At 30.2% G+C, this 26,717-nt stretch overlaps 1 protein-coding gene across 5 annotated transcripts; it reads left to right on the top strand.

Moving 5' to 3' along the window:
• Positions 1 to 1,235: 1,235 nt before the first annotated feature.
• On the top strand, positions 1,236 to 25,887 carry LOC143055931 (uncharacterized). Of its 5 annotated transcripts, XM_076228984.1 has the most exons (14): positions 1,236 to 1,544; positions 4,437 to 4,486; positions 4,989 to 5,042; positions 6,194 to 6,344; positions 6,973 to 7,055; positions 7,900 to 7,962; positions 12,017 to 12,079; positions 13,230 to 13,565; positions 14,313 to 14,364; positions 15,189 to 15,280; positions 22,366 to 22,566; positions 23,552 to 23,615; positions 24,549 to 24,687; positions 25,597 to 25,887. In XM_076228984.1, the coding sequence occupies exons 1-13, from the start codon at positions 1,373 to 1,375 to the stop codon at positions 24,659 to 24,661; spliced, it is 1,494 nt and encodes a 497-aa protein (XP_076085099.1). In that variant the 5' UTR covers positions 1,236 to 1,372; the 3' UTR covers positions 24,662 to 24,687; positions 25,597 to 25,887. The 5 variants fall into 5 exon arrangements, with proteins under 5 accessions (XP_076085099.1, XP_076085096.1, XP_076085095.1 ...); XM_076228981.1 differs by lacking the exons at positions 22,366 to 22,566; positions 23,552 to 23,615; positions 24,549 to 24,687; positions 25,597 to 25,887 and adding an exon at positions 16,541 to 19,696 and having other exon boundaries at positions 13,230 to 13,505; XM_076228980.1 differs by lacking the exons at positions 22,366 to 22,566; positions 23,552 to 23,615; positions 24,549 to 24,687; positions 25,597 to 25,887 and adding an exon at positions 16,541 to 19,696 and having other exon boundaries at positions 1,237 to 1,544.
• Positions 25,888 to 26,717: the final 830 nt, after the last annotated feature.

Here is a 26,717-nt window from a genome sequence, read left to right as displayed (position 1 = left end):
ATTAAAGTACTACTTTGCTGGAAGTAATAAGTTAATTGAGTGTAATGGGATTTTGTTTTTCAGAGTGTCTCCCCAAAGTTCTTCACGGAAGCTACGTAAATGTTTATACAAATCAAATCAAAGTTTGATGTATTGTCGATATATTGCAAAGAAAGTAATACAAACTGTAGTGAGATTTTAAAACAAGATTTTTCTTTAGAAGACATATTACACATTCAATAATAATAAAATTGAGACTGGAAATGGGGAATGTGCCAAAGAGACAACAACCCGACCATAGAAAAAAACAACAGCAGAAGGTCACCAACAGGTCTTCAATGTAGCGAGAAATTCCCGCACCCGGAGGCGTCCTTCAGCTGGCCCCTAAACAAATATATACTAGTTCAGTGATAATGAACGCCATACTAATTTCCAAATTGTACACAAGAAACTAAAATTAAAATAATACAAGACTAACAAAGGCCAGAGGCTCCTGACTTGGGACAGGCGCAAAAATGCGGCGGGGTTAAACATGTTTATGAGATCTCAACCCTCCCCCTATACCTCTAGCCAATGTATAAAAGTAAACGCATAACAATACGCACATTAAAATTCAGTTCAAGAGAAGTCCGAGTCTAATGTCAGAAGATGTAACCAAAGAAAATAAACAAAATGACAATAATACATAAATAACAACAGCTAGACTACTAGCAGTTAACTGACATGCCAGCTCCAGACTTCAATTAAACTGACTGAAAGATTATGATTTTGAACATCATATGAACATCAGGCACAATCCTTCCCGTTAGGGGTTTAGTATCATACCATCATAACATATATGAGAAGAACATAACCCGTGTCATGCCAACAACTGGTTTTTGAATAAATGTGTTTAGTTCCGATGCAAAGTGTATATACAAGGACGTATAACCAACATATATACAAGGACGTATAACTAACATCTAATATACGTCCTTGGTATATATAATAAATAGACCTGAAATATGATGTTCATGTCTAAGGGAGGTATCGATTTTATTTTTATGGGAAGTGGGGCTGGGATGTAATTTTAAAAAGCCAGAATAGGTGTTTTGAGTAAAAAATGTATAATGACAATGTTTATGTATAAAGTATATGGTACGTTGTAGTCTATAAATTTAATAGTAGATTTTGGGTAATCTTCTTTACCGAATAATTTCCTTTTCCATCAATGTCACTTCTGCGTTTATTAACATGGGACATCTTACACCAACTTCGCCAAATAATTTACATCGACGGAAAACAATATTGACACGTCGCCATGTTATCTTCATAGGGACACATTTACCTGTATTATTTAACACTTTATTGCACTAATTCAATAACAATTGAGGGCCAAAACACTTTCGAGAAAATGACCCGAAGAAATGGTTCAGTAGCAAAAATTGTTGCAGCAGCAATTTTCTTTGTAGGAGCTGTGTACTTCTTTTATGTTTTCAACCAAACAAGTGGGAAGTTGAAGGATACAGAGCGAGTGGCAAACAGATATCGAAGAGAACAAGAGGCTCTATCCTCCCAACTAGCTGGTAAAATTAAACAACATTTTATTCGTTACACCTGTGACCTCAACATGATGTAAATAATCATGTAAACACTGCAATCATTGCTTTTAAGTCCACAATTGCTCTGGTGACAAATGGCTGTTTTGCATGACACACTAGGGCCATGAAACGTCATAGCTTGTCCCATATCAAAAAGTGGATATTTGCCCATCCATTAACAGATGCACTTCTTCAGCATGTTCATTGCTTCTGTAGACAACTGACGGCCTTAAATCCATATACTATGTATAAAAGTATTTACATTTTTGGTATTTAGCTGATTTTTTTTCAGAATGACCTTAGATTGCCTTCGAATAATCTTCCGACATTGAGCAACAATAGCTTTTTAGTTATGTCGTCAATTTTTTTAAATTGTGATGTCAAAGTTTACGCAAACTTTAATTGGGTGATTTAATCTTCAATTTGTTGAAGGCTGTCACAAAATGGTAGAATAGAATAGAATTTTACGTAATAGTGGACACATACATGTACATTCCATACAAGTGTAAATATGTCTATAAACCTTTATCACTATTTGTCCGCCATTACTGGACATCACACAGGTTCCCGCAAAATTTTGATGTTAAAATACAATAATATCTTATGCCACAATTGAAAAATGATTATTGTATAACGTTACTAGTTCAAGCGTGACAGGTTGTCGGGTAAGGTTCAACCAGGAATAGCAATAAGGTGTATGGATGAGGGTGGTAATGCCCTCTACCATCAGGCGTCAAATGGTCGTTTTCGGCTGCCATTAGTGTCAAGTTGGCTAATATTTTACCATGATTTGTCAAAATATCATTGTACTGATTGGTCAGTTGTCTCAAATAATTATCTTTACTGTTATTATTGGAAAAAAATAGCGTGATTCGTCAAATTAAGCGAATTTTTTTATCGTCTAAAAGAAGGTTACATTTTATTGTCATGCACTTAAAATTACCTTTAACGTCATTATTTTAATAACCCCACTAATTTCTGCACCCCGAACAGTGAAATTTTATCACTAACAGTAGAATTTTATTACATAATCTGAAAGATGAAACCTTGAACTTAACAGGAAAAATATACTCCGACTGCTAGGAAAAATCTGTTAAGAAAGTATCAGTACATTATGTAAAGCCATTATTATACATGTTATAGCATTTTTTCAACTAAAATAGAATTAGCAGCTAAATGATAGCACATTGCAACTTTAACAGAAGTAAAAAGTTCATTTTTTTTTCAATTTTATTAATGAAAAGATATTATTTAAACCTATGTGTTTAAAATTTTGGTAAAACCTACACAATCACAATTTGTGACAAAACTTCAAATTTGCTACTCAAATAAGTGATTTAAAAATCGCTTATTTCAATAAGTCCCCTGACTGTCATGACTGTAATCTCTGTATGTACAAATTTATGTAAGTTTCATCCATCTGCCATTATAATTTTCTCATATTTGGACAGTCTTAACAGTGACCAATCTGCAATTAAGCCATTTTAACTTGTAAACATTTTCAATTGACATCAACTTACAAGAGACTAAAAATTTGTGGCCTCAAGACTTGCATAAAAATTGTGCAAATTTTATGCTAATAGCAATTCAGAACACATTGGCCATTCAGCTTACTTGGGGCGTAAATGAACAAGGTGTAAGATTATGTAGTCATGTTGACACAGAGTGAATTGCATAAATCAGCTCCCATAATCATGATAATGCATTGCTCCTTTAAAATTTCTACTTCTTGTTGGTCCTGTGGCAATATTTTCAAAATAAAAGTTAAAATATTAGAACAAATGGGTCACTGTGAAAACTGTTCAAATATAAAAAATGAAGGGTTGAATGAGGTATTTTATAATGTATTGAAACTACAAAAATGTAGCATAAATGATGACATAAATGAAAAATTAGGAAATGGATTTTTATGGATTCTATGCCTTCAGTTGCCTCCAGAAGCACACAAAGCTGCACATTCACATCCATTTTGGACAGGTAAATATCCACTTTTTGACATTGGACAACCTCCAAATCCCAACTTTGTCTGGTAAAACAGCCATTGGAGGTCAGAGCAACCGCAGACTATTAATGCATGAACATGTTCAGAATTTAGGCTAAACAGCTATAAATGAGTGTCGTTCTACTTCATCATACATGTAGCTTTTGTGACTTACATGTCCTTTTTTCCAAAATACCCAGATAAACCCCTGAAGAGTTCTTAAGACAGGAATATGTTAACTTATCTAGTACTGTCCAGCCACTTATACACCCCTGAAGAGTTCTTAAGACAGGAATATGTTAACTTATCTAGTACTGTACGGCCACTTATACAGAGTTCTTTAGAATTTTCTGACGTCATACACACAAATCAATGAGTGTGTTTGTCGATAGATGTTTTTGTGTTCTGTTGAATTGTCCCTTTTGAAATTGTTATAAGATGATGACTGATGTACCCATATTTTGACTATTTATTTAATGTGTCTGTTTAGTTAACGCATCAATGTAAATATAACGGAATTTGATGAGACTGTCATCAAAGTGGGAGGGTTAGCGCTATAAAACCAGGTTTAATCCACCATTTTCTACATTTGAAAATGCCTGTACCAAGTCAGGAATATGACAGTTCTTGTCCATTCGTTTTTGATGCATTTTGTTATTTGAAATTGACATGTGATTATGGACTTTCCAAATCGATTTTCCTCTAAGTTCAGTATTTTTGTGATTTTACTTCTTAAGACAGGAATATGTTACATGAACATGTGTAAGCATCTTTAGGATTGACATTTTAAATTTTTTGTCAAGAATATATTTTGTTAAATACAAAAGAAATGTACTTGATGAGAGCTGGAAGGATGCGTCATATTTAAATAATGTTATTTATAATTTTTTTTTCAGATCTTAGGTCAGAAAAAGAAAATTTACAGTCAAGATGTGACAATGAAAGGGTTTGTATTTAACGAAATTTAAAGTTCAATTTTTGCTCTACATGTACATGTATAATATAATGCAAGGTCTAGGACCTTTTGAATCTTCAATTGAAAGATCCTCATTAAGATTAATTGTCAAAGTTCCTACACAATGCATAGTGTAAAAAATGAGGATTCTTTAAAATGGATTCTCATTTGAATAAATTGATTAATTTTTCAGGTTTACAAAAAATGTAGATAAGCTTTTTTTGTTGACAGCTTAATACATACACAGCAATATATGAAAGCAGATAAGGTTTAATATGAATTTAATTACTTCCAAAAAACAGGCAAAATTACATTAATCTCATATTAAGTGTATATTTGAAAAGTAAGCAGAACAGGTGTATCTTATACAGTTTATTCATACAAATTTATGTCAATCATAATTTGAGGCAAGTCATTCTGGCTATGAAATTGCATTTTACGCATGATTTAATGATAAAATATATGATGTCAGTTGTTTTTTTCTAAATTTCAGAAAGAATATCAGAACAGACTCAGTTCTTCTAATCAACAGTATAAAATGATACAGGTAATTTATACTAAATTGTAGCAGACAGATATCGATACATGTACAAAATAAAACTTGGGATGCTTGCCTTCTAACAAGCATTTGAGATATAAAAGGTCTGGCTTTTGTTAAAGCTAGGATTAAGGTTTTAGGGTTTTATGATTAATAGCATTATTACAGACAACTGTGTTCTTACAAGCCTCTCATTTATTTCAAATCCTTTGAAATTTAAACAATATTTTGATTGTGACTAATCTACAATATTTATTTTCCTTATTAAAGCAATATTCAAATAAGGAGATGAGGTGTGATTGCCAATAAGACATTTAAGACAAATATCCATCAGGGATCAACAGATATTTTAAACAACCTTCCAACCTTTGTCAGTGGTGTAGCACAAGAACAAACTTAGCATGCTAAAATCATCTGTTGGACAGGAATTGACCCATCTGATCACATCAGCTTGAAACACACAAAAAAATAACATTAAGACAAAATACACCAAGTACCTATCTCAAACTTTGCTATGATTGACTGTACAAAGCTTTCTTTTTTTTTTAACATCTTGAAAACTCTTATCTTACAGTACGATAATTAATTAGGAGATGAGGTTTACAGTATTTTTCAGTTATTGTCATACAATGTACAATGATGTATATACATGTATATTGTTTTAATTTTATGAAATGATAAAGTTATCTACTTAGTTGTAACTTGTTGATATAACTATATATTAGAATTATCACATTCTATCAGTCTGTTTAGATTAAACATATGTCGTTTATGAGAAGAAAAATGTTGAAGAAATTGATTATGCCCAAGCTGTTTTCTCTTAATATTGTTTTCTTTAAGCAATATGTTGCTTCATTATTTTAAAGCTTCATAAACTCAAATGTTATATGGTACTAATAAATGAAAATAATTTTTAATTAAAATAGTAAACATGCTAACACAGTTTTTATCTTTTTAATAAAACAATCAAAGATATAAAGAAGCTTGTAAGTTTTAGTTGCTTTTTAATTTCTTTAAATTGCACATATAAGACGTTTGTCATCATCAAATTGAGTTATGCCAAAACTGAAATTGGTATGTAATAGTCTTCTTTTTTTTATAATTTATACATAACATATTGTAAAACAAAAGTAATTTAAAAATGTATCATTACATTTTAGAGTCAGCATGAAGATCTACAATCTGAGTTTACACGGCTACGTGATGATTTAAAGAAAGACAAAGATGACCATAAATTACACGATGCACAACAAAACCAAGAGTATATGCAGCTAAAACAAGAAAAAGATTTAGAAATATCTAGTCTTAAAGGTTGATATTATTTATTTTTATTATAGTTTATTAGACTCTGCATGACATCATTAGTGATTTATTTTGAAACTTAAACGATCCCAATTTTTCTGCACCATATGCACAATTTGACATTAAACTCCTGTGCAACTCAAACCTACCATATATTAATAGTAAGATTAATAGAATACAACTTATAAGAAGCTAATCTGATATTGTGCATTTCTAAATCAACCCACTTTTCTGTTACATATACACTTTCTGGGTTGTTTATTTTGATATAAAAATAAGGAGATGTGGTAATTATGTTGCTGATGAGACAACTATCCACCAAAATTGAAATGAAGTGGATTTAAACAATCGTAGGCAACAGTACTGAACGGTTTCAACAATGAGAAAAAAACAATACTGTAGGGTCAGCTATTGAGAGCTCTGACATGAACAATTTTAAGTCTTTTTTTTTGGGTCATGAATGTCATTCTAAGATGAATTTTAAACTAAATGAAAAGTGCTTTCTATCATTTTGTTAGAACTTAAAACATGTATGCAAATATTATCATTATATGAATTGAATTAGTGGTGTACATTGAATAATTGTATTGGAAGTTCCGGTTGATATGAAAGGAATAACTGTTGTTTCTCTCTTCAGATGAAGTAGCTAATACAAAGAGAGACAAAGATAGTCTTAATGACCAGCTTACAAAATTACAAGCAGATCTAGATGCAAGTCAGGTTAGTTATATAGAATTTATATTGCTACATTTATGTTTTGTGAAAATTCACTATACCATTTATGTTATGCAGTTTATTATCTCAAGATAAGACAAGTATTAAGTTAATAAATTCATTTGAGACTACCTAAGATCAGGTAAAAATACCAAATTCTGTTTGAGGCAAAGCACACAAAATGTTTTGTCACAAACATTAATAAATCATTCATGGCTTGTGTCTTATGAGGTGTTACTTTCTTTACAATTTCCTTTTCTGTGTTATTTGAATAACCTTTAATATTTCAAAGCTTGACTAACATTTTCTGCTTTGTGGTTCATTTAATATATGAATAATACATTTGATAAATGGAGAAAAAAAAAGAGGATCATAGTTTTCATACTTTCAGCTTACATGATTTTGAATTGAAATGGTTAACAAATTTATTATTTTTTTTGTATCAGACACTCAATTCTAAAATATTTTTTTATACATATAAAATATCAATACTATTTTAATATTACAATCTATTCCCATACTTTATTGAATTTGATGATTTGAAATATTTTGTAAAAAGCAGAGAAAGCAAATACAAAATGTTTATTCCATTTTCAAAGGCAAAACACGCTCACAAACAAAATTCATTGAAACCAATTTATATCTTCTTTATAGCTTCTTTTTCACTATTTACAATTAAAAAAAGTAGTGTGTTCTCATTTGAAACACTTCTATTGCTGTTAGCTGCTTTAATGCCTTTCTTTCTTGGACCAAAGTTATGTAGAAATGGAATAATATAAATGGTGTCATTAGTAAATGTAGAATAGATCAGAGTAGATGTAGATGTTTTAGAACTTTTGTTGCTTGTTAGAAAAAGAAAGATTTAGAAAGGAAGGAACGTTTACATCTGGAAACACAAGTGGGAAGCTTGAAGGTTATATACTTTTATATTGGTGATTGCTAGGTCGGGGTGCATGTTTTCAACAGATTTCAAATTTGAAGACCAACCTATGATTCGTTTTTCAAGTTCTGCTCAACAGATAAAATTTAGAAGTCTTGTATCAAAATTGATTAATGCTATTGTAATGGTATTTAAAACAATTTTTCATGCTGGGTGTGTGCTTTTAGATGCTAGTTTTATATATAGCCTATAGCCACTATTAAATTTACAAGGTCGCAATGAAGAAGAATATGGTTTCTCTTTTTATACGACCGCAAAAATTTCAATTTTTCCTCGTATATTGCTATCACGTTGGCGTCGTCGTCTGCGTTGTCGTCGTCGTCTTGCGTCGTTGTCGTCCGAATACTTTTAGTTTTAGCACTCTAACTTTAGTAAAAGTGAATAGAAATCGATGAAATTTTGACACAAGGTTTATGACCACAAAAGGAAGGTTGGGATTGATTTTGGGAGTTTTGGTCCCAACATTTTAGGAATTAGGGGCCAAAAAGGGCCCAAATAAGCATTTTCTTGGTTTTCGCACTATAACTTTAGTTTAAGTGAATAGAAATCTATGAAATTTTGACACAAGGTTTATGACCACAAAAGGAAGGTTGGAATTGATTTTGGGAGTTTTGGTTCCAACAGTTTAGGAAATAGGGGCCAAGAAAGGGCCCAAAAAAGCATTATTCTTGGTTTTCGCACAATAACTTTAGTATAAGTAAATAGAAATTAGTGAAATTTAAGCACAAGGTTTATGACCACAAAAGGAAGGTTGGGATTGATTTTGGGAGTTGAGGTCCCAACAGTTTAAGAATTAGGGGCCAAAAAGGGGCCCAAATAAGCACCATAACTTAAGTATAAGTAAATAGAAATCTATGAAATTTAAACACAAGGTTTATGACCATAAAAGGAAGGTTGGGTTTGATTTTGGGAGTTTTGGTCCCAACAGTTTAGGAATAAGGGGCCCAAAGGGTCCAAAATTGAACTTTGTTTGATTTCATCAAAAATTGAATAATTGGGGTTCTTTGATATGCTAAATCTAACTGTGTATGTAGATTCTTAATTTTTGGTTTCGTTTTCAAATTGGTCTACATTAAGGTCCAAGGGTCCAAAATTAAACTTAGTTTAATTTTACCAAAAATTGAATCCTTGGGGTTCTTTAATATGTTGAATCTAAAAATGTACTTAGATTTTTGATTATTGGCCCAGTTTTCAAGTTGGTCCAAATCGGGGTCCAAAATTTAACTTTGTTTGATTTTATCAAAAATTGAATAATTGGGATTCTTTGATATGCCAAATCTAACTGTGTATGTAGATTCTTAATTTTTGGTCCCGTTTTCAAATTGGTCTACATTAAAGTCCAAAGGGTCCAAAATTAAACTAAATTTGATTTTAACAAAAATTGAATGCTTGGGCTTTTTTGATATGCTTTATCTAAACATGTACTTAGAATTTTGTTTATGGGCCCAGTTTTCAAGTTGGTTCAAATCAGGATCCAAAATTATTATATTAAGTATTGTGCAATAGCAAGAAATTTTCAATTGCACAGTATTCAGCAATAGCAAAAAATCTTCAATTGCACAGTATTGTGTAATAGCAAGAAATTTTCAATTGCTCAGTATTGCGCAATAGCAAGAAATCTTCAATTGCACAGTATTGTGCAATAGCAAATATTTTCAATTGCACAGTATTGCGCAATAGTCAGAAATATCTAATTGCACAATATTGTGCAATAGCCAGAAATTTTCAATTGATTGGAGTTATCTTTCTTTGTCCAGAATAGTAGTTGAGTCAACTTAAATCATTGTTTTATACAATATACAATGTATATTCATTTTTACTACCAACTGATAAATTAAAACAATCTTTACCATTCAGTGATAACAAGCACCTTTTGTTACATTTTAATATTTTATGATGTATTTAAATGAGTAGTTATTGTTGCAAACTCCATTAGAAATTTGAATTGAGATCAGTTTTGGAAAAAGGGAAAGGGGGGTGTGAAAAAAAAATGGGGGGTTAGATTTTTCTCATTTCAGATTTCATAAATAAAAAGAAAATTTCTTCAAACATTTTTTTGAGAGGATTAATATTCAACAGTATAGTGAATTGCTCAAAGGCAAAAAAAAATTTTAAGTTCATTAGACCACATTCATTCTGTGTCAGAAACCTATGCTGTGTCAACTATTAAATCACAATCCAAATTTAGAGCTGTATCCAGCTTGAATGTTGTGTCCATACTTGCCCCAACCGTTCAGGGTTCAACCTCTGCGGTCCTATAAAGCTGTGCCCTGCGGAGCATCTGGTTATATTTTCCTTTTCTTATATTGGAGTAATTCTACATTACTCAATTAATTCTACATTACTCAATTGACTAGGAGGTTCAATATGGATACTAGAATGGGTACTAGAGAAAGAAATATAACAATAAATCAAGGTTTTTTATGGATGTTTATTTAATGCATACAAACATGATGATAAAAATGAGTGGCTATTCCATTATATTTTTTTTTAATTTAGAAAATGATCAGATTATTAAAATCCATGAAGAATTCTATAAATTACTATAATATGCATGTCAACATTCCCTGGTCGTTCATGGTGAAGCATTCATGGTGAAGGAATGTAAATATTGTTGATCTTTTTTTTAGCATTAAAAACTTTAGGTGAATGTATTTAATATCAAGTAATTGATTCTGAGATGCAGCATAATGTACTTAAAGATAAGAAAGCTTTAGATATGGTTCATCCATCCATGATACAAAATCAGTAAACGCACAGCAAAAACACAAAAAGCAAAGGAATAGTGCTGAAAAATAATTGACATATTTGTCAAAAGTAAATTGGCTTTTTCAAGATTCTGTCACCATTGCCCAAGGCCAGACATGTGTAAAATTATTTTTAGTCTAAACAGTCTTTTTACTAGTGCTTTGAACAACAGCGTTTGTGTATTTTATGATTTCAATCCATTAGACAAAATAGAATTTTTATGGTGTGTAACAGAATGTCCTTTAATGTAGATGAAAAATTTCATCTGGTCTTTTCCACAAAACTGCATCCTGCTTTTATGTTGTCTTATGAAGCATATTGCCTTTAGGGAATAATTTCATCATCAATTTGAACTGCATCCCTGAATTCTCATATAACTATAAGAAAGTGTAGTATTACTGCCAATGAGACAACTCTCAACCAGATACAAAATGAATAGGAGTAAGCAACTCTATGTCACCATATCACCTTCAATGATGAATAATTACATTAGATGTATGTTTTATTATGATACTTTATTCTGATTGGCTAACTGCGCATCACGTGTTATTCTGTAAGCAATTGCATTGCTCAATAAAACTTTTCATTCATGATAACACGTGGTCCCACAATAAAGTGCACAGGTGAATTAAATAAAACAATAATAAAATTCGTGTTTTCATGATCATTGCTAAAAAAATGTAATTATAAGTATTGAATGCTTCTTTTTGTAACTTCATAGGGTTGTAAAAGTGTTGACCGTGCACACATTTTTAGTATATAAGCGCTTCATACAAAATGTACTTCGGTCAAAGCTTTTACACCCCAATGAAGTTACAAAAAGAAGCATTCCATTCTTAAATAAAACTCATACTGCATCGTAAGCATTAAAAGGCCAATAAATGACCCAATGTAAAACAATTCAAATGAGAAAACTAACATCCTGATTTATGTAAAAAAACAATAAACAAAAATGATATATCATTGTATATTGCAACAAACAATGACCACTGAATTCAAGACTCCTGACTTGCAAAACTAAGAAGCAAATAACAAAAACACAAAATATACAAAATACAGATTAAAGAGTATTTGTGGTTAATATTCATAGTTTACACAAAGTATTTATATTTTGATATAGACATCATAAATTATATTTAAATACTATATACAGTAAATATATTCCAATCAGTAAAGTTAAATATCTATGTGAATAGAAAATGATTAAAAGGATGCTGTTTTATATAAAAAAAAAAAAACCCAAAACAAGCATGCAATTTTTATTTTTTTCTGTTTACAGAACAAGATTAACAGTTACCAGATGTCAGTTAATACTTTACAAGAACAGAATAAAGCATTAGAGGTAAGACTCTGATAAAAGATGACAAGGAAAGCTAAAGTCATGCATAAGAACTTAAGCTTTGATTATTTTATTAAAAGAATTTGTAGGGAACTTTTGGAGTTGAACCCTCTTCCTTCACAACAACATTCATATATATGAAAGCACATTACGTTGTGTAGTAGAAACATATATACCAATAAGCATATAAATTTTTGAAGGATGTGCTGACATTTTTGTTTTCTTTCTTAGTGCTTCAACCAAATGTTAGGAACTTATCCTCAATGTTTATTAATACAAAATACATATCTAGTGGTGGCATCACTTTTACCAATGTCGAGTTAGGGCCTTTTAAATGAAAAAATTGCTGAATTCTCTAAAAAGAAGTTTGCCAGAACCAAATGTTATGAAACTTATATATGTACAATACTTATTATTGCCACTCACATCAAGTGCAAATTTGGGTAGTGTCACTTATACCATTCTTGAGTTCTGTCCCATTATAACATAGTATGCAAACAAAGGCATACATTCCCTATATATTCCATTAACTAGTATGCTTGCAAAATATATATTTTTAGGAGTTTAGCACACATGGTAATAAGGTACATGTATAATTATTTCTTTTTGAACACATTCCTGAATGACCAAACCATTTTCTCTAGTTATTAAAAATGTGGAAATATATAATGAACCTCGATGATTGATTTTCATCTCTTTATTTATTCTCTGGCATGGAACTATAAATATTTGATATCCATATTTAATGCCAACTATATAATATACATCAGTACTCGCATGCATTATAGTAGGAGAAAACATCATGTTAATTTAATAGTGGTTGTTCTGTAGTGAGTGGGTTAGAAAAAGTTTTCATATATTAATTGAGATTTGTTGAAGAAATAACTATTAAAATTTAAATCTAATTATAACCAATACATGCAATATTAAGTTATAAAAAAAATCTGAAAAATCACTATTTATGATAAATTATTTTTTGCACATATTTTAATGATCTTTATTAACAAATGATTAAAAAAAAAAGAGCAGGACAAAATAAGACTAAAGAGCCATGACCAGCCTCCCATGTGCATGTAAAGTAAGAGCTTAAAATTTGTGAAGTACTTTGTTATCTTGCATAGGTAATGGAAGAACACTAAATTCTCTATTTTAGACACAAATGGGATTTTTAAAGCAAAGTTTTGAACAACAGAAGTTACAACAGCAGCAAAACTTACAACAACAGAATTTACAGCAACAAAACCTACAACAACAGAATTTACAACAAAACCAACAGCAACAACAGAATCAGCAACATCCTGTTGTTGATGCAAATCCTGTCAGCAACCTTAAAAATTTAGCCAATCAAGCCATTGGAAATCTTCCAAATGCAGCCAATCAACTTGCAGGAAATATTAAAGAAGCAGCCAATAACTTTGGAGGAGGACAGGTTGGAGACTTTATGAAAAATTTAGGAGAACAAGCACAAAAACTGATGGAAAAACATGAGGTTTTATGATAGTTTTTTTTTAATTGGTCCAAGTAAAAAAGTAACAAAAATCAAGGAATACAGTGGGAATTTTATTATTTAAATTCTGCAAGGAGATCTTGATTGTTTTAATCCATACAAGAATAGTTTAAAAATCAATTATTTTTTTAAATATGTTCATCTGATATAATTCTATTTTATTCAGCATTATATTAAATTAGTATCTTCCATGATTATTTATTATACAGAGAGCATGTTCATGAATTTCGTAGTTAAGAATCTAAACAGAGGTTTTCTTATGTTATATATTATTGTTTTTATGGTATTTAATCTTCAGAATTTCATTGTTGATAAAAATTGTATTCATGGTCAAAGATGGAAACTCCAGTAGATTAACCATGAAAACTTGACTTGTTTAGATTTAGTTTGAGCAGTATTAAGTTTTCCAAAAGAATTTATTAACACTTCCAATGTCCATTCTTTATGTACACTTGAATTGCTTAAACATTTATAAAAAAACTCTCAAATTCTTTCTCAGCGTCTAGTGCATGAAGTACAGCCTTCTGTTTTGGATAAGTCACGGGATCATAATGTTAACCAATAAAATTGCCAGGAGCAGAGATAAGTTGTGAATGACTAGTACAGAAACAACAAAAGATCTTACAACAACATCAAGCGTTATAGACAAACATATAGATTTATGGTTTGACAGTATATCTTAGTTCAAACAAGAAAATATTTTCACATGATCTTTTTTTGTAATTACAGAACGTAGAAGAAATGGAACAGAATAAATTACAACAACAGAAAGATAAAGAAAGTAAGATTCTACATTTTGTTCTTAATTTTTAAAAGGTCTGATCTTCTTGTCAAGACTTTTTGTCTCTTTTAAGCCTTTAACAAGGTCTGATTTTGCCTGAAATTAACACCCCTTGTGTAAAAAAAAGAATATACTATGGTTATCTGTCTATAACACATTTTGTCCCATTCATCTTGGCAACTTAAGTTTAAGCTTCTTGCATGGTATATGGGAACAAGCGTTATATCTTAACTATCCCATACTGTGTTACTTTCATTTCCTGAAATTTATAGGCTTCTTAATTATTTTGACACAAATTCTACCTGTATTGTTCTTAAATTATTATGTCTGGGAGGTGTTGTTACTCACTTTAATTACATGTGAAAAAAAAATAATTTGCTTTGATGAGGGATCAATTTGGTAAACTTTGGGATATAATGAAACATCTTTTTACTCATTCTAATGAATTGTTTTTACCAGTCCTTCCAAGATTTTTTTAATTTATAAAGCAATAACAGAAAATTGTCCAAAGTATCCAGCTCTTCCATTCTATAGACATGATAGATTTCTTGATATTTTATATTGGATAGACCTTTCAGAAAAATAAATTTTGCTTATACATGTGTTATATCAAAATAAACATTATAACAAATTTTGCATAAGAATGATTGATGAAATAATGTCCTTTGACATTGAAAGGGAAAATCAAACAAAATTAACAAACGAAATGTCACAGTTAAAGTAAAATAAATCCTTGAAATCAAGAGAAAAGAGAAATTTCAGATAATAATGATAAACCCACAAAAACACAAGTACTACAAAATAATGACAACAATATTTTGTAGTTGAAAAAGAAGCAAAGAATAAACTGATAGAAGAACACCAACAACAACACCAGGTGGCACCACCAAATAAACATGAAAATGATGATGATAAGGTAAGGAATTAACAATGGTTGTTTTTCGGTTTTCTACTGTGGATTCATTTATTTTCGTGGGTACCAATTTTTCGTGGATTAAGAAAAACTTTCATATTCGTGGATATTTAATTTCGTGGTTTTACAGAAATCTGCATACAAACCTATAGAAAAATTATCATTCGTTGAAAATTTCGTGGTTTGACTGTGCCCACGAAATCCACGAAAATTGGTATCCAACGAATAATAATGAATCCACAGTATTTAGAATACGGATAATTCAGAAATTATTGTGTTCATTTATTATTGCAATTTTTAAAAGAATTGACTAAATGCACGATTAATTATTGTTATTTGAAATGGAAAATCTGCATACAAATATATATATATTAGATATCAGAATTTGAGTTCTTTAAATTTTAATTCTTACTCAGTCACATTATTTGCATAAATGAAAACTTCATAATAATTTCTGAACTTAAAGTATTTGGATTTGTGACTAGGTTAGTTATCTTGTGTTTCTGTTATGTAGATTAACATATTTCTTCCCAGAGACAGATAAAATGGATTTTGTTTGGCTTAAAAAAAAAAACATTTGAAAGTCTTCACAAAAATGAATCATTTGAAAAAATTGTTAAAATATTATTTCTACCAAAAACAATTTCTGTAAAATGTACAAGAAATCCTGTCTCAATTTATAACATAACAGTCTTTGCTTTATACTAACAGTACAAATATTCAATTATACACTACCTTTATAGAATAGACATTTCTAACACTTCAGATGCATACATGTATTTGAAAGCAGATTACGGAATATTTAGCAAAAGATTTGATTTTAGCATGGCTTTTAATGTTATACACAGCTATTCTCTTAAATCTATCCATGATGGAAGCATATATGACTTTCAAATTATGATGTTACTTACACTTAAAATAAAATGTATTTAAGTTGGAAAAAATAATTATTTGAACTATTTTGCTTATCAAGTGTTCAGTGAATTTAAGTGGAAAAGCTGTCACATGTTGTATTGTGTATGTACTGCATGTAAACACGGAATTTTACTTCATTTACAAGCTTACCAAATGTGCCTCCGCAAAAACCTTACGAAATTATGTTTAGCTTAAAGTAAGCCACAAGATACAAATGTCAGAGAATTACAAAATTAACACCTCATTTACAGTAGCATGTTTTGTTGTTGTGTATTCTATAGCATGTATATGTGTCATGTATATGTGTGTATTATCCAAATGTACATATTTTGTATCACAAATCTGCAGCTGGATCACAAACTCCAACTTCAACCTGGAAAAACTAGTAAAGAAACACCAAAGCCAGTTTCCCACAGACCAAATATCAATCCACCAATTTTTAAAAGAGATGGAGAAAAATCTGAGGAAAAACCTGAAGTACCGAAAGTGAATGACCGAATTAGTGACAAGGATTCAGTGAATCATAATCAAATGCGTCCACCAGGGGGCCTTCTTGATATTCTAAAGCAGGATAAAATATATGGCAAAAATTATGACAAATTGGCATCAAACAATAACAATAAAGGAGAATTACACCCAAACGAACTTAATCAACAACAAAATATTGCTCCACCAAATATTGGGGGAGGTGTTAAGACTGAAAAACAACCAATTGTTGGTGGTGATGTACAACAACAAAATATTCCTCCACCTAATGTTGGTGGTGGTGTTCATGAAAAACAACCAGTGGCTGGTGGTAATCTACAACAGATAAATATACCTCCACCAAATAAAATGATTCATCCTAAGAAAAATGTGGTAGATGTTCCAAAACTTTTTGACGATTCAAAGGAAGTTAAAAAACAGCCTGCAATGCCTCAGATGTAACAATTCTATAATCATAGCTACTTGAAGTAGATATGTGTCTTTCAGATATAAGAAATTTGAAGAAGAAAAAAATCATGGGCATAGGTCCTGAGCTTCCTGGTTTCATAACTTGGAGGTGCTCCCATGTTCTGGAGAAACAGTTTTTTAAAGTTATATTTGTTAAAAAGGTCAAACCTACATTCTTTTTATTTTTATTATATAGGTAACTGTTTTAATTTTTTGCCATCACCATACTATTTGAGACAATTCTTCATTTATAAAATCGTCCATTATTTTACACATTTCTTATGAAATCCAATTGGGTTTGCAGTATAGTAAGAATTACATGTAAGTTTTTCATCCCTTCCTATATTAGACTAGTTTCCAATTTCAATTTACATGTAATGAATAAATTTCCTCGATTGACCTGAGGTTATTTGGAGGGAAATGCATCATAATGAAATCCAGTATGATTAAAGTAAGAGTTCCATGTTATCTCTTCATCCCTAAGAGAAGAGAAGAGTTTTTGTCACTTAATTTCAAGTGTGCACTGAATGGCATTTGATTAATGGATCATGGGAAGCTTTTGTTTAGGATATAGATAATGATTAACACTGTAATCTTATAGTGCTTCATTATAAAGTGATAATATTTTATTGATCATTTAAAAGTTCACACAATACAACAAACCTTTATCATCTTTTTTAAACTGATCCATATGAACATAATTTAAAAAATGAAATGAAATATTGACTTCCTCTTCAAGTAGACCGTAATTTGTGATAGTATTTATCAGGTTTTTAAAAAAATGTAAGCAGTCCCTTTTGATAGTGCTATTTTTGTTATTGTACACTTTTATATAATGTAAAAATGTCAGTAAGAATTAAATATCTGCTTCATTGGTGAAGGTCATTATGACACTATTAACAATGGCATCATAGTTCATGTTTTCAATGTTGTGCATTGTATATTTAGCTTGATACATTAAGATCTCTTTAGCATTTTTTATAACCTTTCTATATATAATTTCTTGTGTCTCTTTCTTAAATTTGCATTCAGGGAATGTATTTTGATGTTTTTTGTTTGGTGTATTTTGTCTTCTTAACACTGATGGAAAACTGAAGATGAATTGAGAATTTAATTGCAAGTCTTACCTTATGTTATGTTATTACATTAAGTTCAGATGACCACAAATGTGTTATACTTTTTGTAGCTACAATCCTGGTCTCCTTTTTTATTTGTGACATAGATTCCATAGAAGAGCAGGATACCCTTATCCTACAGAAGTTTGAGAACATTAAAAGTTTAAGCTGGGTTCTTGTTGCTAAAAACTTACATTTTCTCTATTGTGTTTTGTGGTCTAAAAATTGTCTGTCATTTATTCATTGTTTTGGGAATTTTTTAATCTTGAAAATTGCCTTCATATTTTTTTATGCTCAGTTTTGAGGATGCATCTACTTTCTGGACTCTTTTAGCTTACCTGGTTCAATGGGCAGATGGTGCATGATACTATTGTCATCATTTTGCCACTTAATCATTGATGCAAGTTCTACACAAAATATTTAAGCTAAACGATTCTAGCTCTTCGGAGACTCTTGGTGTATCATGATAATGTCATCATGGATTTTCTGTTTTTGTAATATAGGAAATTTCTATAGTTTGTGGTTTTGATGTAAGTGGGAAAATACATTTAGATGTATGCTGGTGCTAATTAGTTTGATATAAGTAGTATCATTAGTATGTACCAGTAGAAATAAAGAATTTTGAAATGTAACCCTAGAAAAGTTACTGTTAAAATGAATAAAACTGTTAAAAGTATTCCCTATATGTTTAGGAGAAATTTTATAAAATATCTCATGTCTTAATTTTGTCAAGATTAGTGAATCAAATGCTATAGTAAAGTAAAATGTTCAAATACAATTGCCTCTTGTTCTAAGACTATGTTCAAATTCTGACATAAAAAATAACGAAAGATATATTTTTTTTATTGTTATCAGCCATGAGGGCCTAAGGGCATTTCATAGAACAATATAAATATTTCTACTATTTTGTAAAATTCTATGGATATATAATTAAAAATGTATCATTTCCAATTTTAGTTTAAATTTAGTATCTTCATTCATGTTGGTAACAGATTTCAGCTAAAAATTATGACAAATGTAAGATTAAAGAGCTGCTGGAACATTTCACCCGATTCACAGGACAGCTAGTAGCGTAGCAGATTGTTCTTAAAATACAAATTTAAACTATAAAGATGTTCTGTCTATAAAATGGACTATTTGTTGGTATATTAAATAAGTTTTCACTTCTTGTATTTTGACTGGCATATTACTTCAAACTTGGATGAATTTAGTGCATTGTGCTTAAGTTGGCTACTGATTTAATGAATTTCTTTAGTACAATAAATTTATGTTACTATAGTAACAGTGATATTAGTATATTGGAGATGTATACTTAAAATGTGTTTATTAGATGTTATTGTGCTAAGAATGTTATTAAATTGTATAACGTGTTTGTTATGTTTTGTGTATAATTGTGTAAATGATAGTGTATGTATTGAAGCGAGTTTTCAACTAAAAATAAAAAATAATAATTGAACAGTTTTTTTTTTCAATTAGTGATAAAAACTTTTAGAATTTGTACATTGTATACCAGTATAGATGTCAGTTGGACTCAAATTGTCCTTTGGCTTCAAGAACTCAAATTGTTAATTGATTTTTTACAGACATTTTACAGCCTTGTTTATTTCTGATCAAGAGCAATGATATTGGTTGCCAATAATAAAATCTCAAAGTTTATTAAAATTTTCATGAAACTTGGCAGAATTATGAAGAAAAGTTATGACTATTAGATGGTCAGATCAAATATTTTTCAAGTCATATTGTCTAGCTGTCTATTTCTACAGTTGGTGTTGTTTAACTGATTGAAACTGAAATGTCTGACCCCAATGAGTAACGGACAAGCTGCTATAGTCAAGTTATGTATGTAATGTAAGGAATCAATTTGATCTATTGTGGACTCAGTTGTAGACTTAATGTATCACACACAGATTTTTGCTAAAAGAAGAACCCATTGAAGAATCTCTATTCAAAAATGACTTTTGGCAAAGAAATTGAACCTAGATTGGATGTGTAATGTTTATATGTATATTCATGCATAACAAACTAAGTGGTCTTGGAGTAGCATGTACACTGTGAGTTTGAGAATTTGTGGGTATGGTCATGCAGACTTTATATGCTTGGATTACATTCATGTGGCATTTTAGAAATATGTTTGGCAAATACCATCTAGCTCAGAGTTTGAATAATATGTCATGGTATGTTGAGATGCTTTTATTCACTACCAGACTTTGTGAATATGTCAATCTATTACATAACAGTATGCACTTTTACTTTATGACATAACTGTTTTCATAATATCTGCATGAAATATTTGTTGCATGCAGTTATACATTACACAATTCAAAGATTCTCTGAAGGATGCAGTTATTAGTTTAATAAATTAGCATTCTTTTTTTGTCTCTTTGGATTTGCATAATTCCATAATTATCTACTTCAAATTCAGAACATGAATTAACGGTTTTTAATGTCTTGTATATATTAATAATGAAACAGGTGAATTTGGTTCACAAAGTTCATAGTTTCTTGCAACTGTTTAGTTAATTTGTTCTATCAAATAATGAAGAGTTATTAAAAAACAGCATTTATTGAAAGCATGTTTGAAAATCTACAGTAAAGTCAATATTAATTTAGAAAATGATTTTTAGATATATACCTTTTGATTACATAAAACTGACAAGTAACAAGATACACTAACAATATGGTTGTGGTTCTTTATCTTCCATCTTTGTAGCCATAAGGTAAAATGGTTACTTTATCCTTTCCTGGCTAGAACTGGTTAGTAACCCTGGTTATGCTGTTTGTCAACGCTTTATTCCTTATAATTAGTGTACATCATTACACTATACATTGCTTTTCTATTTCACTATTTCTCTTTTTTGTATTATGTGTAAGTATCAGCGACTCATTTCACAAAAAATATCTAATGAAAAAAAATATTCGTGAACATTCAGTGTAACTTATGATCAATTTTTATTGCAAGATTTTGTGAAAAGAGCCCCTGGTTTTGGGTGTTTATTTTACAGACAACAATTTGAATCTTATGTTTTAGTAAAACGATTTTAAAAGTAGTAATTTAATGATAGAACAATTTTTGCAATAAACTTATTTTAATCCAACATTTAGTAACTATCTCAAAATGATTATTTGTTTGGATATTCAAGTTGTTTCAATACTTCAAAAACAAATTTAAAATAGAAACTATTCTACTTGTACATTGGGCTTGAAGGTCTAAAGATACCTAGCTAGTTTGACAAAAGTATGTTAGAAACAGTTATTGTAATTACCTACAAAGAACAACCCTACAAGTCCTTATTTTATACATTTATCGTTTAAAATCCAGAAAGGATTTCAGACGCATGAAATTATTTAACATGTGTTTTTCATATATATATATATATGTTAATGGTCTTCAGGTGTATTGCACTGTATTTATATGAGCCATGCTTATAAATACCTTCATATTCAACCTGGTAATTCTTGCATAGACATTTTTATTTAGCTAGTTCATAAAGTTGGTGTTATGTGATTCCTTTGATGTACATTTGTTGCTCTTTTTTACATACAAAATGTTTCATTTTCAAAACATATACAGGCTCATCAGTTGTTAAAGGAAGGCAAGTTGGAAATAAACACTAACTTAGGTTGAGCAATAATGCAATGGAAAAGTTATCAAAATAAACATCAATCCATAATAAAAGATGAAATAAACAAATCCAAATATGAAAATAATTATGGCTAATTGGAAGGTTCATTTTCATTATCGAATAATCATATATCTGAAAAAGACCAGATGTAATAATTTAACAACAAAAGGAAAAGTAGTTTCTGTGAAAATTATGAATAAAGGTACCTGTATTCCACAGGACAAAAGTTTTATATCTATCATATCGAGATAATTGATGTATAAACAACTTAAACTACACTTATCATGTATATTATTGTCTTAAAATGGACAATTCACTATTTGAAATTCAGTCATCATATTTGAACTACTTTTTTATTCATCAGAAATTAATTTCTGATTAAATGTAGATTAAGAATTAGTAGAATTCATTTAGAAAAAAAATATTGTATACAAGTGCATTTGATTCTCAATAATCTTTTTAATTATTATCCAATAAAAGTGTTTCTTATTTGATCAAACAGGCAGCACAATTTGATACAGATTTGGAGAAATATAAAAAAGAAAAAGCTGTCCAGAGAGAACAAATAAAGAATGACCATGATAATAGAATACAAAACCAGGGACCAGTTGGACTTCAAGTGCAGGAACCAGTTATACCAAAACAAGTTCTATTTAAGGACGACAACAAGAAGTTAGATAATAATCCCAATGTTGATGCTCAGGTTGGTACTTTTATGCCCTGCCTACCATATTAGAGGAACATTTATTATTTTTATGCCCCACCTACAATAGCTTTATCTTTCCTGATCTCTGCATCTGTTCGTAAGTCTGTTCAGGTTTGTCTGTCAGGTTAAAGTTTTTTATCAAGGTAGTTTTTGATGAAGTTGAAATACAATCATCTTGAAACTTAGTACATATGTTCCCTATGATATGATCTTTCCAATTTTAATGCTAAATAACAGTATTTACCCTAATTTCACAGTCCACTGAACATAGAAAATGATAGTGCGGATGGGGAATCCGTGTACTTAAGACACATTCTTGTTTGGTCTAGCATTGTATAAGGTTAAAAGTTACAGATGTAGATTATAAGGTTAAAGTTTTTGATGTATGGTAGTTTGTTGTCAAATTCACTTTAAAACTTTTAAATACACACTTTTATAATGAATTAACCTGTTTATGCATAATGTACTGGGACCATAGGAATGGTGAGTTTTGGGAACTTTGTTTGGGAGACTTCGTAACAGCATCCTGTTACAATTACTTCTTGTTTTTAAAGAAATTTTGCCGTTTTTGTTTATTACCTTGAATACTGTTATAGATAGAGATAAACTGTAAACAGCAATAATGTTCAGCAAAGTAAGATCTAAAAATAAGTCAAATGACCAAAATGATCAGTTGACCCCTGAAGGAGTTATTGCCCTTTATAGTCATTTTTTAACAATTTTCATTACTTTTGTAAATTTTTGTAAATTTTTACAAAATATTTTCCTCTGTATCTAAAGGGCCAAGTTTATTATAGATAGAGAAAATTGTAAGTAGCAAGAATGTTCAGTTAAGTAAGATCTAAAAGCACAATTGTGTCATGAATCCATCTGTGTCCTTCATAGACCAAGGTGAGTGACACAGGCTCTTTAGAGCCTCTAGTTTTACTTGGAAGCTCTTTTGACTACATATTTAATTCTGACATTTAATTTCTTATGTTAGGAAGACCAAAAAGACAATAATGCAGAAGAAGTAAATGATGATGGGCATGGTAATCAAGTAGAAGGTATGTCATTGGTACAGACTCTAGAATATTGATCTGGGAGCAATTATAATTATCAGTTTAAGGGGAACTGCTAGTGGTTGTTCAATTATATTTGATACACAGTTGTATTAACATTTGCATGTTCTATTTTCATGGAGATTATTGGTCCAGCACCCTGAGGCATAGTCTATTGACTTTTGCTTATAAAAATAAGAAGATATGGTATTATTGCCAAAGAGACAACTCTCCATAATAGCACAGAAATTAACAATTGTAGTTTACCGTACGGCATTCAACAAGGAGCAAAACCCATACTGCATATAGTAACATAGTAAGCTATAAAAAGTTCTGAAAGGACAAATGTAAAACAATTCAAAAGAGAAATCAATTATGATGCACAGAAACAAACAACAACCACTGAATTTCAGGAGTTGGTTTCAAAAAAACAACCGAACGATTGAGATTGACCATTAAGTCATGAACAATCCAGTATACTTAGTCTTTTGGTGAAACAGACTCCAGGCTCCTAACTTTGTGCAGGCGCATATAGAATAAGGCAGGGTTAAACAAGTTAGCAGGCACCCAATTCTCCCCTTACATTGGACAGTGGCGTAGTAATACAACATAAGAACAAAGTATAAAAATCAATTAAAAAAGGCTTAACTCATGATCAGATGGATACAAATAGAAATATATATAACAAAAACACAAAGTGGGTGTGACAGGGTACTTATACATCCCAGCAACAAAAAGACAATAAGTACAAATCTGAGAGTACTTGCAGTTACTGACAGATAGTGCAAAACCAATAACAACTCATGCATCTAAGACTAAAATATCAATCAGTACACAATAGATTTAGTGTGAAGATGTCACTAACCTGCACCAGTAAAGATATAGGTCATCAGCTATAAATTACTTTTATATATAAGATATTTTATTCGTGTGTTGTAGATGCCAGAGATGTAAAATACTATGACGAAGATGATAATGATGATGCTAAAGGAAATAAAGAAGATAAAAATCATATAAATCAAGATTTAAAAAATAATGATTTTGAAAGATGAAAAGTATTAACATAATCTAGTCTCAGGTGAGTTAATAGTATGGACTTAAGTCAGATGATTTTATGTTGATAGCTTTGAGATCAAGTTAAAGGTGATTTTAGTGAACAATAGAAAAGAAAAGATATGTGATCCATCTATAAAATCAGTACATAAAATTGAGAATGGAAATGGGGAATGTGTCAAAGAGACAACAACCCGACCAAATAAAAAACATGAACATCACAAAGCACAAAAAGCAAAGGAACAGCACTGTTATTGCTATGTTTCATATCAAAGACACAGTCAGGCCTTCAACATTGAGCAAATTTTAGATATTTATATGAGTTTTAGATATAAAAAAGAAGATGTGGTATGAGTGCCAATGAAACAACTATCCACAAAAGACCAAAATGACAGACATTAACAACTATAGGTCACTGTACAGCTTTCAACAATGAGCAAAGCCCATACCGCATAGTCAGCTATAAAAGGCCCCAATAAGACCATGTAAAACAATTAAAACAAGAAAACTAACGGCCTTATTTATGTAAAAAAATGAACGAAAACAAATATGTGACACATAAACAAACGACAACCACTGAATTACAGGCTCCTGACTTTTAAATATGTTCTATTTAGCAATCAGGTTGAAATTTAACCATACATGTCCAGCAATATGTACATATACATGATATGCTATATATCTTCTTGCTAAAAGAAACCAACGTGTGTATAAATTAATTAAATAACATTAATTGTTTTGTAAACATGGTTCAGTTAATATCTGTTTATCTTTTTTATCTGTTTACATTTGTTTTATTTTGTTTCCCTTTAGAACATGAAATTGTGTGTATTTTTAACTTTAAAAAAAAAGAAAAAAACGTTTTTGCGGTCCTCAAGATAAATCTTTTGATTTTTAAGGCTAACTTTTAATGAGGTTTAAAACTTTTTTTCAGGTAATTTTGTTTACCAGAATTGACGAATAAATTACACAAAAGTCAGCTGTGATATCTTCTACAATTCCAGAATAGTTTGTGCCTAACAGATGTACAATATTTATAGGTGACTCCATCATCATATAATTTTTACAATAATGTTATACAATGTGGGGTGTTGGTACTATATATGATTAGACAAACAGATTTAAACATAGTGTGGACAATATTATTTCTGTGTCATGTCAGATATCAATCTAGAACAGATTTTCAGGAACTCCACTTTTTCTTTATTTGGGAGGTTATAAATAACTTTATCATATACTTAGACTAAATAACATATAAATTTTACCGTATGATAATAGCCTTAAATTGACGTAAATTCCATATTTTTCGAATTGGTGCTTAGCGGGCTGATATGAAAAGTTTATCACATGCTTTGATTGTTATCACATGCCTTTCCGTAACGTTATCACATGGCATTCCGGTAATACTCGGTCAATTCCGGAAAATACACCTCAATGCTACGTTTTCAGTGAAAAACATTAGAAAGTAGTGTACAAAACAATTACTTGAATACTGGAAAGTATATAGATTAAAATAATAAAATAATAATAATAATAATAAAAAAAAAAAAAAAACTATTTAATAAATAAATTTTTTAAGTTTTTCTGAAACATTATTTAGAAAGTTTCTTTAAAAAGTTGATTTTTCCAAACAATGATCATTCTGTATATTGTTAAATTATTTTTTTGTCGATTCGTCCATATTAAATTTTTTTTCTCTCTCTCTGTTTAGGCATATGATAGAAATGTATCAATTTTTGGGTCCGACGGCCGTGAACCTTTTTACTCTTTAAACTTCGGGAACCACGTAAAAGGATCAATAAATGAATCTGTTATTTTTCTCTACTGTTGAAGCATATGATAAAAAGATCATAACATGTCATTTTTCATATCGCATGTATTATCAGCCCTCGGTCAATATCAGCCCTCGAGCCATGCGGCTCTTGGGCTGATATTGAACCTAGGGCTGATAATACATGCGATATGAAAAATGCCATGTAATAATCTGATAGTATTAATTTTATATAAAATCAATATATGTGATGCACATTAAGTCTAAATTGCTCATTTAACACA

Source organism: Mytilus galloprovincialis, chromosome 13 (assembly GCF_965363235.1).
Source record: "Mytilus galloprovincialis chromosome 13, xbMytGall1.hap1.1, whole genome shotgun sequence".
NCBI classification, from domain to species: domain Eukaryota; kingdom Metazoa; phylum Mollusca; class Bivalvia; order Mytilida; family Mytilidae; genus Mytilus; species Mytilus galloprovincialis.
This window is presented reverse-complemented; position numbering and strand designations above follow the sequence as displayed.